Genomic DNA, 12142 nt, shown 5'->3' with positions numbered 1-12142 from the left:
TCAATCTACACACCATACACCATAATAACAAAGTAAAAAACAGGTTTCTTGACATTTTAGCAAATGTATTGACATTAAAAAACTGAAATATCACATTAAGGTTGTTTATACCATATGTAAATTAATTCACACATACCTTCATAAATTAATTCATACATATATTAATTCATTAATCAATTCATACATTCATGAATTCATTCATACATAAATTAATTCATGAATTCATACATGAATTAATTAATTCATGAATTCATACATAAATTAATTCATTAATTCATACACTTCCTTATGGGATGGAAAGTAGACAGTTGTCTGCACCAGGAAGATCCAGATCATTTTTAAAAGGGGGGGAACATGTCGTTGTTCATGTAAAATGATATCTAGAGGAGATTTTTATTACAGACACCCCATCACCTCCTCCTCACCCCCCCCCCCCCTCCACCCACCAAGGACCTATTTACTCTAAACTCAGCCCAGCTCAACAGATCTTCTCAGCAGTTGAGATCACTTCCTGTTAGCAGTGGTGTATTGTGGTTAATGGATGACAGCCTTAGACGAAATGACAGGCCCGAAGATTAGAAGATGAACCAACCACACACACACACACACACACACACACACACACACACCGTGGTCACACACCGTGGTCACGCAGCTCAACTTGGGCCTAGATATTCTTGTCTTCCATTGACTTAACGGGTAACAGTTTTAACTGGTCCTGTGGTGGGTCCTGTTAAGACTGTCAGTCCAATGGAAGACTGGTCCTGTGGTGGGTCCTGTTAAGACTGTCAGTCCAATGGAAGACTGGTCCTGTGGTGGGTCCTGTTAAGACTGTCAGTCCAATGGAAGACTGGTCCTGTGGTGGGTCCTGTTAAAACTGTCAGTCCAATGGAAGACTGGTCCTGTGGTGGGTCCTGTTAAAACTGTCAGTCCAATGGAAGACTGCTCTGTGGTGGGTCCTGTTAAAACTGTCAGTCCAATGGAAGACTGGTCCTGTGGTGAGTCCTGTTAAAACTGTCAGTCCAATGGAAGACTGGTCCTGTGGTGGGTCCTGTTAAAACTGTCAGTCCAATGGAAGACTGGTCCTGTGGTGGGTCCTGTTAAAACTGTCAGTCCAATGGAAGACTGGTCCTGTGGTGGGTCCTGTTAAAACTGTCAGTCCAATGGAAGACTGGTCCTGTGGTGGGTCCTGTTAAAACTGTCAGTCCAATGGAAGACTGGTCCTGTGGTGGGTCCTGTTAAAACTGTCAGTCCAATGGAAGACTGGTCCTGTGGTGGGTCCTGTTAAAACTGTCAGTCCAATGGAAGACTGTTCCTGTGGTGGGTCCTGTTAAAACTGTCAGTCCAATGGAAGACTGGTCCTGTGGTGGGTCCTGTTAAAACTGTCAGTCCAATGGAAGACTGTTCCTGTGGTGGGTCCTGTTAAAACTGTCAGTCCAATGGAAGACTGTTCCTGTGGTGGGTTCTGTTAAAACTGTCAGTCCAATGGAAGACTGTTCCTGTGGTGGGTCCTGTTAAAACTGTCCGTCCAATGGAAGACTGTTCCTGTGGTGGGTCCTGTTAAAACTGTCAGTCCAATGGAAGACTGGTCCTGTGGTGGGTCATGTTAAAACGGACGAATCTGGGTTTGGCGGATGCCAGGAGAACGCTACCTGCTTCAAAGCATAGAGCCAACTGTAAAGTTTGGTGGAGGAGGAACAATTGTCTGGGGCTGTTTTTCATAGTTCGGGCTCGGCCCCTTAGTTCCAGTGAAGGGAATTCTTAACGCTACAGAATACAATGACATTCTAGATGATTCTGTGCTTCCAACTTAGTGGCAACAGTTTGAGGAAAGGCCCTTTCCTGTTTCAGCATGACAATGATCCTGTGCACAAAGCGAAGTCCATACAGAAATAGTTTGTTGAGATCAGTGTGGAAGAACTTGACTGGCCTGCACAGAGCCCTGACCTCAACCCTATTGAACTTCTTTGGGATGAATTGGAACGGTCCTCTGGTTGGCCACTTGTTGTTGATCAGAACCTGTCCTCTGATTGGTCACTTGTTGTTGATCAGATACTGTCCTCTGATTGGTCACTTGTTGTTGATCAGAACCTGTCCTCTGATTGGTCACTTGTTGTTGATCAGATACTGTCCTCTGATTGGCCACTTGTTGTTGATCAGATACTGTCCTCTGATTGGTCACTTGTTGTTGATCAGAACCTGTCCTCTGGTTGGCCACTTGTTGTTGATCAGATACTGTCCTCTGGTTGGCCACTTGTTGTTGATCAGATACTGTCCTCTGATTGGCCACTTGTTGTTGATCAGATACTGTCCTCTGATTGGCCACTTGTTGTTGATCAGATACTGTCCTCTGGTTGGCCACTTGTTGTTGATCAGATACTGTCCTCTGATTGGCCACTTGTTGTTGATCAGATACTGTCCTCTGATTGGTCACTTGTTGTTGATCAGATACTGTCCTCTGATTGGCCACTTGTTGTTGATCAGATACTGTCCTCTGATTGGCCACTTGTTGTTGATCAGATACTGTCCTCTGATTGGCCACTTGTTGTTGATCAGATACTGTCCTCTGGTTGGCCACTTGTTGTTGATCAGAACCTGTCCTCTGATTGGCCACTTGTTGGTGATCAGATACTGTCCTCTGATTGGCCACTTGTTGTTGATCAGATACTGTCCTCTGATTGGCCACTTGTTGTTGATCAGATACTGTCCTCTGATTGGCCACTTGTTGTTGATCAGAAACTGTCCTCTGATTGGTCACTTGTTGTTGATCAGAACCTGTCCTCTGATTGGCCACTTGTTGTTGATCAGATACTGTCCTCTGATTGGCCACTTGTTGTTGATCAGAAACTGTCCTCTGATTGGCCACTTGTTGTTGATCAGATACTGTCCTCTGGTTGGCCACTTGTTGTTGATCAGATACTGTCCTCTGGTTGGCCACTTGTTGTTGATCAGATACTGTCCTCTGATTGGCCACTTGTTGGTGATCAGATACTGTCCTCTGGTTGGCCACTTGATGTTGATCAGAAACTGTCCTCTGATTGGCCACTTGTTGTTGATCAGAAACTGTCCTCTGATTGGCCACTTGTTGTTGATCAGATACTGTCCTCTGATTGGCCACTTGTTGTTGATCAGATACTGTCCTCTGATTGGCCACTTGTTGTTGATCAGATACTGTCCTCTGATTGGCCACTTGTTGTTGATCAGAACCTGTCCTCTGATTGGCCACTTGTTGTTGATCAGAAACTGTCCTCTGATTGGCCACTTGTTGATCAGAAACTAAGTCTACCATTCCAATACACTTTACAAACATGTTTTGCTGTGAAAAATGACACGAATATCTAAGTAAAATACAGACGACACAAAATGGAGACGGAACTTACACCACTCAGACTGTACAAAGTTAAAGCTTCTCGACTTGTCTTTCATCTATTGAGCATTGTGTGTTTAACATTTTCTCTCTTCTCGCTCTCCCTCCCTCCCTCTCTCTCCCCATCCCTCCCTCCCTCCTCTCTCTGTCCCTCCCTCCCTCTCTCTCCCCATCCCTCCCTCCCTCCTCTCTCTGTCCCTCCCTCCCTCCCTCTCTCTCCCCATCCCTCCCTCCCTCCTCTCTCTGTCCCTCCCTCCCTCCCTCTCTCTCCCCATCCCTCCCTCCCTCCCTCTCTCTCCCCTCTCCTCCCTCCATCTCCCTCCCTACCTCCCTCCCCCATCCCTCTCTTCCCTCCCCCCATCCCTCCCTCCCTCCCCCATCCCTCCCTCCCTCCCTCCTCTCTCCCGTCCCTCCCTTCCTCTGTCTCTCCAGGTCAGTGCAGGTGTCCGTCTGTTCACCAAGCCTCCTGAGTCTCTGGAGCGGTCTCTGGAGCTGTCCTGCCATCGGGGGCGCAAGCGGGCCCAGAAACGCCCCAACTACAAGAACCTGGGAGAGGAAGAGGAAGAGGAGAGGCCGGGGGGAGGAGAGGAGGGCTTGGAGGACAGCGAGAGAGAGAGGGAGAAGGCTAAAGGTACAGAGGGAAGCAATAAGGGAAGCAGCAGGACAAGTGGGGAGATGGAAGGTGAGTGTGAGTGTGTGTACAGGACAGGAGAACTACATATCCCATCACCACCCTGTGATTACCTACCCAGTAGCCAGTGCGGCAGTGGCCTTCCTCTCCAAACTGTCACCCTCTGAAGTAAATTATAAAAATGCATAAATAGATTAAATTATAATTAATATAAAATGCAGAACTGTATTTCATTGTCTTTCTGTCTTTCCTAAAGATCGAATAAATACTTTTCGTTTTTTAAAATCCGAACACTTAAAATCCAGTTTGGAGACTAGGGCCCGTCTTCACTCTGTGAAGGCCTGTCACTGTCACTACCACGGTCTCCACGGTTACACGTGTCACTCACCCGAGTCTTCACGGTTACAACTGTCACTACCGCGGTCTCCCCGTGGTTACGCCTGCGTCTACCCCGGTCTCCATGGTTACACCATTTCATCCTGTGCTCCTCACCTCTCCGCCTGTCTCTCATCTCTCCTGGTGGTTTTCCATACATTATTATGGTTCATATCCCCCCCACCCTTATGACAGGCGGTGTGTTCTGGTGTAATAACAGGCTGTGTGTTCTGGTGTAATAACAGGCTGTGTGTTCTGGTGTAATAACAGGCTGTGTGTAATAACAGGCTGTGTGTTCTGGTGTATTAACAGACTGTGTGTTCTGGTGTAATAACAGGCTGTGTGTTCTGGTGTAATAACAGGCTGTGTGTAATAACAGGCTGTGTGTTCTGGTGTAATAACAGGCTGTGTGTTCTGGTGTAATAACAGGCGGTGTGTTCTGGTGTAATAACAGGCTGTGTGTTCTGGTGTAATAACAGGCTGTGTGTTCTGGTGTAATAACAGGCTGTGTGTTCTGGTGTAATAACAGGCTGTGTGTTATAGTGTAATAACAGGCTGTGTGTTCTGGTGTAATAACAGGCTGTGTGTTCTGGTGTAATAACAGGCTGTGTGTTCTGGTGTAATAACAGGCTGTGTGTTCTGGTGTAATAACAGGCGGTGTGTTCTGGTGTAATAACAGGCTGTGTGTTCTGGTGTAATAACAGACTGTGTGTTCTGGTGTAATAACAGGCTGTGTGTTCTGGTGTAATAACAGGCTGTGTGTTCTGGTGTAATAACAGGCTGTGTGTTCTGGTGTAATAACAGGCTGTGTGTTCTGGTGTAATAACAGGCTGTGTGTTCTGGTGTAATAACAGGCTGTGTGTTCTGGTGTAATAGGCTGTGTGTTCTGGTGTAATAACAGGCTGTGTGTTCTGGTGTAATAACAGGCTGTGTGTTCTGGTGTAATAACAGGCTGTGTGTTCTGGTGTATTAACAGACTGTGTGTTCTGGTGTAATAACAGGCTGTGTGTTCTGGTGTAATAACAGGCTGTGTGTAATAACAGGCTGTGTGTTCTGGTGTAATAACAGGCTGTGTGTTCTGGTGTAATAACAGGCGGTGTGTTCTGGTGTAATAACAGGCTGTGTGTTCTGGTGTATTAACAGGCTGTGTGTTCTGGTGTAATAACAGGCTGTGTGTTCTGGTGTAATAACAGGCTGTGTGTTATAGTGTAATAACAGGCTGTGTGTTCTGGTGTAATAACAGGCTGTGTGTTCTGGTGTAATAACAGGCTGTGTGTTCTGGTGTAATAACAGGCTGTGTGTTCTGGTGTAATAACAGGCGGTGTGTTCTGGTGTAATAACAGGCTGTGTGTTCTGGTGTAATAACAGACTGTGTGTTCTGGTGTAATAACAGGCTGTGTGTTCTGGTGTAATAACAGGCTGTGTGTTCTGGTGTAATAACAGGCTGTGTGTTCTGGTGTAATAACAGGCTGTGTGTTCTGGTGTAATAACAGGCTGTGTGTTCTGGTGTAATAACAGGCTGTGTGTTCTGGTGTAATAGGCTGTGTGTTCTGGTGTAATAACAGGCTGTGTGTTCTGGTGTAATAACAGGCTGTGTGTTCTGGTGTAATAACAGGCGGTGTGTTCTGGTGTAATAACAGGCGGTGTGTTCTGGTGTAATAACAGGCTGTGTGTTCTGGTGTAATAACAGGCTGTGTGTTCTGGTGTAATAACAGGCTGTGTTCTGGTGTAATAACAGGCTGTGTGTTCTAGTGTAATAACAGGCTGTGTGTAATAACAGGCTGTGTGTTCTGGTGTAATAACAGGCTGTGTGTTCTGGTGTAATAACAGGCTGTGTGTTCTGGTGTAATAACAGGCTGTGTGTTCTGGTGTAATAACAGGCTGTGTGTTCTGGTGTAATAACAGGCTGTGTGTTCTGGTGTAATAACAGGCTGTGTGTTCTGGTGTATTAACAGGCTGTGTGTTCTGGTGTAATAACAGGCTGTGTGTTCTGGTGTAATAACAGGCTGTGTGTAATAACAGGCTGTGTGTTATAGTGTAATGACAGGCTGTGTGTAATAACAGGCTGTGTGTTCTGGTGTAATAACAGGCTGTGTGTTCTGGTGTAATAACAGGCTGTGTGTTCTGGTGTAATAACAGGCTGTGTGTTCTGGTGTAATAACAGGCTGTGTGTTCTGGTGTAATAACAGGCTGTGTGTTCTGGTGTAATAACAGGCGGTGTGTTCTGGTGTAATAACAGGCTGTGTGTTCTGGTGTAATAACAGGCTGTGTGTTATAGTGTAATAACAGGCTGTGTGTTCTGGTGTAATAACAGGCTGTGTGTTCTGGTGTAATAACAGGCTGTGTGTTCTGGTGTAATAACAGGCTGTGTGTTCTGGTGTAATAACAGGCTGTGTGTTCTGGTGTATAACAGGCTGTGTGTTCTGGTGTAATAACAGGCTGTGTGTTCTGGTGTAATAACAGGCTGTGTGTTCTGGTGTAATAACAGGCTGTGTGTTCTGGTGTAATAACAGGCTGTGTGTAATAACAGGCTGTGTGTTCTGGTGTAATAACAGGCTGTGTGTTCTGGTGTAATAACAGGCTGTGTGTTCTGGTGTAATAACAGGCTGTGTGTTCTGGTGTAATAACAGGCTGTGTGTTATAGTGTAATAACAGGCTGTGTGTTCTGGTGTAATAACAGGCTGTGTGTTCTGGTGTAATAACAGGCTGTGTGTTCTGGTGTATAACAGGCTGTGTGTTCTGGTGTAATAACAGGCGGTGTGTTCTGGTGTAATAACAGGCTGTGTGTTCTGGTGTAATAACAGGCTGTGTGTTCTGGTGTAATAACAGGCTGTGTGTTCTGGTGTAATAACAGGCGGTGTGTTCTGGTGTAATAACAGGCTGTGTGTTCTGGTGTAATAACAGGCTGTGTGTTCTGGTGTAATAACAGGCTGTGTGTTCTGGTGTAATAACAGGCTGTGTGTTCTGGTGTAATAACAGGCTGTGTGTTCTGGTGTAATAACAGGCTGTGTGTTCTGGTGTAATAACAGGCTGTGTGTTCTGGTGTAATAACCGGCTGTGTGTTCTGGTGTAATAACAGGCTGTGTGTTCTGGTGTAATAACAGGCTGTGTGTTCTGGTGTAATAACAGGCTGTGTGTTCTGGTGTAATAACAGGCTGTGTGTTCTGGTGTAATAACAGGCTGTGTGTTCTGGTGTAATAACAGGCTGTGTGTTCTGGTGTAATAACAGGCTGTGTGTTCTGGTGTAATAACAGGCTGTGTGTTCTGGTGTAATAACAGGCTGTGTGTTCTGGTGTAATAACAGGCTGTGTGTAATAACAGGCTGTGTGTTCTGGTGTAATAACAGGCTGTGTGTTCTGGTGTAATAACAGGCTGTGTGTTCTGGTGTAATAACAGGCTGTGTGTTCTGGTGTAATAACAGGCTGTGTGTTATAGTGTAATAACAGGCTGTGTGTTCTGGTGTAATAACAGGCTGTGTGTTCTGGTGTAATAACAGGCTGTGTGTTCTGGTGTAATAACAGGCGGTGTGTTCTGGTGTAATAACAGGCGGTGTGTTCTGGTGTAATAACAGGCTGTGTGTTCTGGTGTAATAACAGGCTGTGTGTTCTGGTGTAATAACAGGCTGTGTGTTCTGGTGTAATAACAGGCTGTGTGTTCTGGTGTAATAACAGGCTGTGTGTTCTGGTGTAATAACAGGCTGTGTGTTCTGGTGTAATAACAGGCTGTGTGTTATAGTGTAATAACAGGCTGTGTGTTCTGGTGTAATAACAGGCTGTGTGTTCTGGTGTAATAACAGGCTGTGTGTTCTGGTGTAATAACAGGCTGTGTGTTCTGGTGTAATAACAGGCTGTGTGTTCTGGTGTAATAACAGGCTGTGTGTTCTGGTGTAATAACAGGCTGTGTGTTCTGGTGTAATAACAGGCTGTGTGTTCTGGTGTAATAACAGGCTGTGTGTTCTGGTGTAATAACAGGCTGTGTGTTCTGGTGTAATAACAGGCTGTGTGTTCTGGTGTAATAACAGGCTGTGTGTTCTGGTGTAATAACAGGCTGTGTGTTCTGGTGTAATAACAGGCTGTGTGTTCTGGTGTAATAACAGGCTGTGTGTAATAACAGGCTGTGTGTAATAACAGGCTGTGTGTTGTAGTGTAATAACAGGCTGTGTGTTCTGGTGTAATAACAGGCTGTGTGTTCTGGTGTAATAACAGGCTGTGTGTTCTGGTGTAATAACAGGCTGTCTGTTCTGGTGTAATAACAGGCTGTGTGTAATAACAGGCTGTGTGTTCTGGTGTAATAACAGGCTGTGTGTAATAACAGGCTGTGTGTAATAACAGGCTGTGTGTTCTGGTGTAATAACAGGCTGTGTGTTCTAGTGTAATAACAGGCTGTGTGTTCTGGTGTAATAACAGGCTGTGTGTTCTGGTGTAATAACAGGCGGTGTGTTCTGGTGTAATAACAGGCTGTGTGTTCTGGTGTAATAACAGGCGGTGTGTTCTGGTGTAATAACAGGCTGTGTGTTCTAGTGTAATAACAGGCTGTCTGTTCTGGTGTAATAACAGGCTGTGTGTAATAACAGGCTGTGTGTTCTGGTGTAATAACAGGCTGTGTGTTCTGGTGTAATAACAGGCTGTGTGTAATAACAGGCTGTGTGTTCTGGTGTAATAACAGGCTGTGTGTTCTGGTGTAATAACAGGCTGTGTGTTCTGGTGTAATAACAGGCTGTGTGTTCTGGTGTAATAACAGGCTGTGTGTTCTGGTGTAATAACAGGCTGTGTGTTCTGGTGTAATAACAGGCTGTGTGTAATAACAGGCTGTGTGTTCTGGTGTAATACCAGGCTGTGTGTTGTAGTGTAATAACAGGCTGTGTGTTCTAGTGTAATAACAGGCTGTGTGTTCTGGTGTAATAACAGGCTGTGTGTTCTGGTGTAATAACAGGCTGTGTGTTCTGGTGTAATAACAGGCTGTGTGTTCTGGTGTAATAACAGGCTGTGTGTTCTAGTGTAATAACAGGCTGTGTGTTCTGGTGTAATAACAGGCTGTGTGTTCTGGTGTAATAACAGGCTGTGTGTAATAACAGGCTGTGTGTTCTGGTGTAATAACAGGCTGTGTGTTGTAGTGTAATAACAGGCTGTGTGTTCTAGTGTAATAACAGGCTGTGTGTTCTGGTGTAATAACAGGCTGTGTGTTCTGGTGTAATAACAGGCTGTGTGTTCTGGTGTAATAACAGGCTGTGTGTTCTGGTGTAATAACAGGCTGTGTGTTCTGGTGTAATAACAGGCTGTGTGTAATAACAGGCTGTGTGTTCTGGTGTAATAACAGACTGTGTGTTCTGGTGTAATAACAGGCGGTGTGTTCTGGTGTAATAACAGGCTGTGTGTTCTGGTGTAATAACAGGCTGTGTGTTCTGGTGTAATAACAGGCTGTGTGTTATAGTGTAATAACAGGCTGTGTGTTATAGTGTAATAACAGGCTGTGTGTTCTGGTGTAATAACAGGCTGTGTGTTCTGGTGTAATAACAGGCTGTGTGTTCTGGTGTAATAACAGGCTGTGTGTTCTGGTGTAATAACAGGCTGTGTGTTCTGGTGTAATAACAGGCTGTGTGTTCTGGTGTAATAACAGGCTGTGTGTTCTGGTGTAATAACAGGCTGTCTGTTCTGGTGTAATAACAGGCTGTGTGTAATAACAGGCTGTGTGTTCTGGTGTAATAACAGGCTGTGTGTAATAACAGGCTGTGTGTAATAACAGGCTGTGTGTTCTGGTGTAATAACAGGCTGTGTGTTCTAGTGTAATAACAGGCTGTGTGTTCTGGTGTAATAACAGGCGGTGTGTTCTGGTGTAATAACAGGCGGTGTGTTCTGGTGTAATAACAGGCTGTGTGTTCTGGTGTAATAACAGGCTGTGTGTAATAACAGGCGGTGTGTTCTGGTGTAATAACAGGCTGTGTGTTCTAGTGTAATAACAGGCTGTCTGTTCTGGTGTAATAACAGGCTGTGTGTAATAACAGGCTGTGTGTTCTGGTGTAATAACAGGCTGTGTGTTCTGGTGTAATAACAGGCTGTGTGTAATAACAGGCTGTGTGTTCTGGTGTAATAACAGGCTGTGTGTTCTGGTGTAATAACAGGCTGTGTGTTCTGGTGTAATAACAGGCTGTGTGTAATAACAGGCTGTGTGTTCTGGTGTAATAACAGGCTGTGTGTTCTGGTGTAATAACAGGCTGTGTGTTCTGGTGTAATAACAGGCTGTGTGTAATAACAGGCTGTGTGTTCTGGTGTAATAACAGGCTGTGTGTTGTAGTGTAATAACAGGCTGTGTGTTCTAGTGTAATAACAGGCTGTGTGTTCTGGTGTAATAACAGGCTGTGTGTTCTGGTGTAATAACAGGCTGTGTGTTCTGGTGTAATAACAGGCTGTGTGTTCTGGTGTAATAACAGGCTGTGTGTTCTAGTGTAATAACAGGCTGTGTGTTCTGGTGTAATAACAGGCTGTGTGTTCTGGTGTAATAACAGGCTGTGTGTAATAACAGGCTGTGTGTTCTGGTGTAATAACAGGCGGTGTGTTGTAGTGTAATAACAGGCTGTGTGTTCTAGTGTAATAACAGGCTGTGTGTTGTGGTGTAATAACAGGCTGTGTGTTCTGGTGTAATAACAGGCTGTGTGTTCTGGTGTAATAACAGGCTGTGTGTTCTGGTGTAATAACAGGCTGTCTGTTCTGGTGTAATAACAGGCTGTGTGTAATAACAGGCTGTGTGTTCTGGTGTAATAACAGGCTGTGTGTAATAACAGGCTGTGTGTAATAACAGGCTGTGTGTTCTGGTGTAATAACAGGCTGTGTGTTCTAGTGTAATAACAGGCTGTGTGTTCTAGTGTAATAACAGGCTGTGTGTTCTGGTGTAATAACAGGCTGTGTGTTCTGGTGTAATAACAGGCGGTGTGTTCTGGTGTAATAACAGGCTGTGTGTTCTGGTGTAATAACAGGCTGTGTGTAATAACAGGCGGTGTGTTCTGGTGTAATAACAGGCTGTGTGTTCTAGTGTAATAACAGGCTGTCTGTTCTGGTGTAATAACAGGCTGTGTGTAATAACAGGCTGTGTGTTCTGGTGTAATAACAGGCTGTGTGTTCTGGTGTAATAACAGGCTGTGTGTAATAACAGGCTGTGTGTTCTGGTGTAATAACAGGCTGTGTGTTCTGGTGTAATAACAGGCTGTGTGTTCTGGTGTAATAACAGGCTGTGTGTAATAACAGGCTGTGTGTTCTGGTGTAATAACAGGCTGTGTGTTCTGGTGTAATAACAGGCTGTGTGTTCTGGTGTAATAACAGGCTGTGTGTAATAACAGGCTGTGTGTTCTGGTGTAATAACAGGCTGTGTGTTGTAGTGTAATAACAGGCTGTGTGTTCTAGTGTAATAACAGGCTGTGTGTTCTGGTGTAATAACAGGCTGTGTGTTCTGGTGTAATAACAGGCTGTGTGTTCTGGTGTAATAACAGGCTGTGTGTTCTGGTGTAATAACAGGCTGTGTGTTCTAGTGTAATAACAGGCTGTGTGTTCTGGTGTAATAACAGGCTGTGTGTTCTGGTGTAATAACAGGCTGTGTGTAATAACAGGCTGTGTGTTCTGGTGTAATAACAGGCTGTGTGTTGTAGTGTAATAACAGGCTGTGTGTTCTAGTGTAATAACAGGCTGTGTGTTCTGGTGTAATAACAGGCTGTGTGTTCTGGTGTAATAACAGGCTGTGTGTTCTGGTGTAATAACAGGCTGTGTGTTCTGGTGTAATAA

General features: G+C 44.8%; 1 protein-coding gene across 2 annotated transcripts in view; it reads left to right on the top strand.

The window, feature by feature from the left end:
- Nucleotides 1–12142, top strand: part of clec16a (C-type lectin domain containing 16A) — a 134771-nt gene that overhangs the window by 54941 nt on the left and 67688 nt on the right. Inside the window, exon 10 of one of the 2 annotated variants that reach the window (XM_071390981.1) lies at nucleotides 3800–3998. In XM_071390981.1, the coding sequence (XP_071247082.1) occupies nucleotides 3800–3998 (199 nt within the window). Of the gene's footprint in view, nucleotides 1–3799; nucleotides 4050–12142 lie in introns of both variants that reach the window. The other variant, XM_071390980.1, reaches the window with a different exon arrangement.

Source organism: Salvelinus alpinus, chromosome 1 (genome assembly GCF_045679555.1).
Source record: "Salvelinus alpinus chromosome 1, SLU_Salpinus.1, whole genome shotgun sequence".
In the NCBI taxonomy this organism is placed as follows: Eukaryota; Metazoa; Chordata; class Actinopteri; order Salmoniformes; family Salmonidae; genus Salvelinus; species Salvelinus alpinus.
The sequence above is the reverse complement of the archived record's forward strand: the minus strand, read 5'-3'. Positions and strand labels throughout refer to the sequence as shown.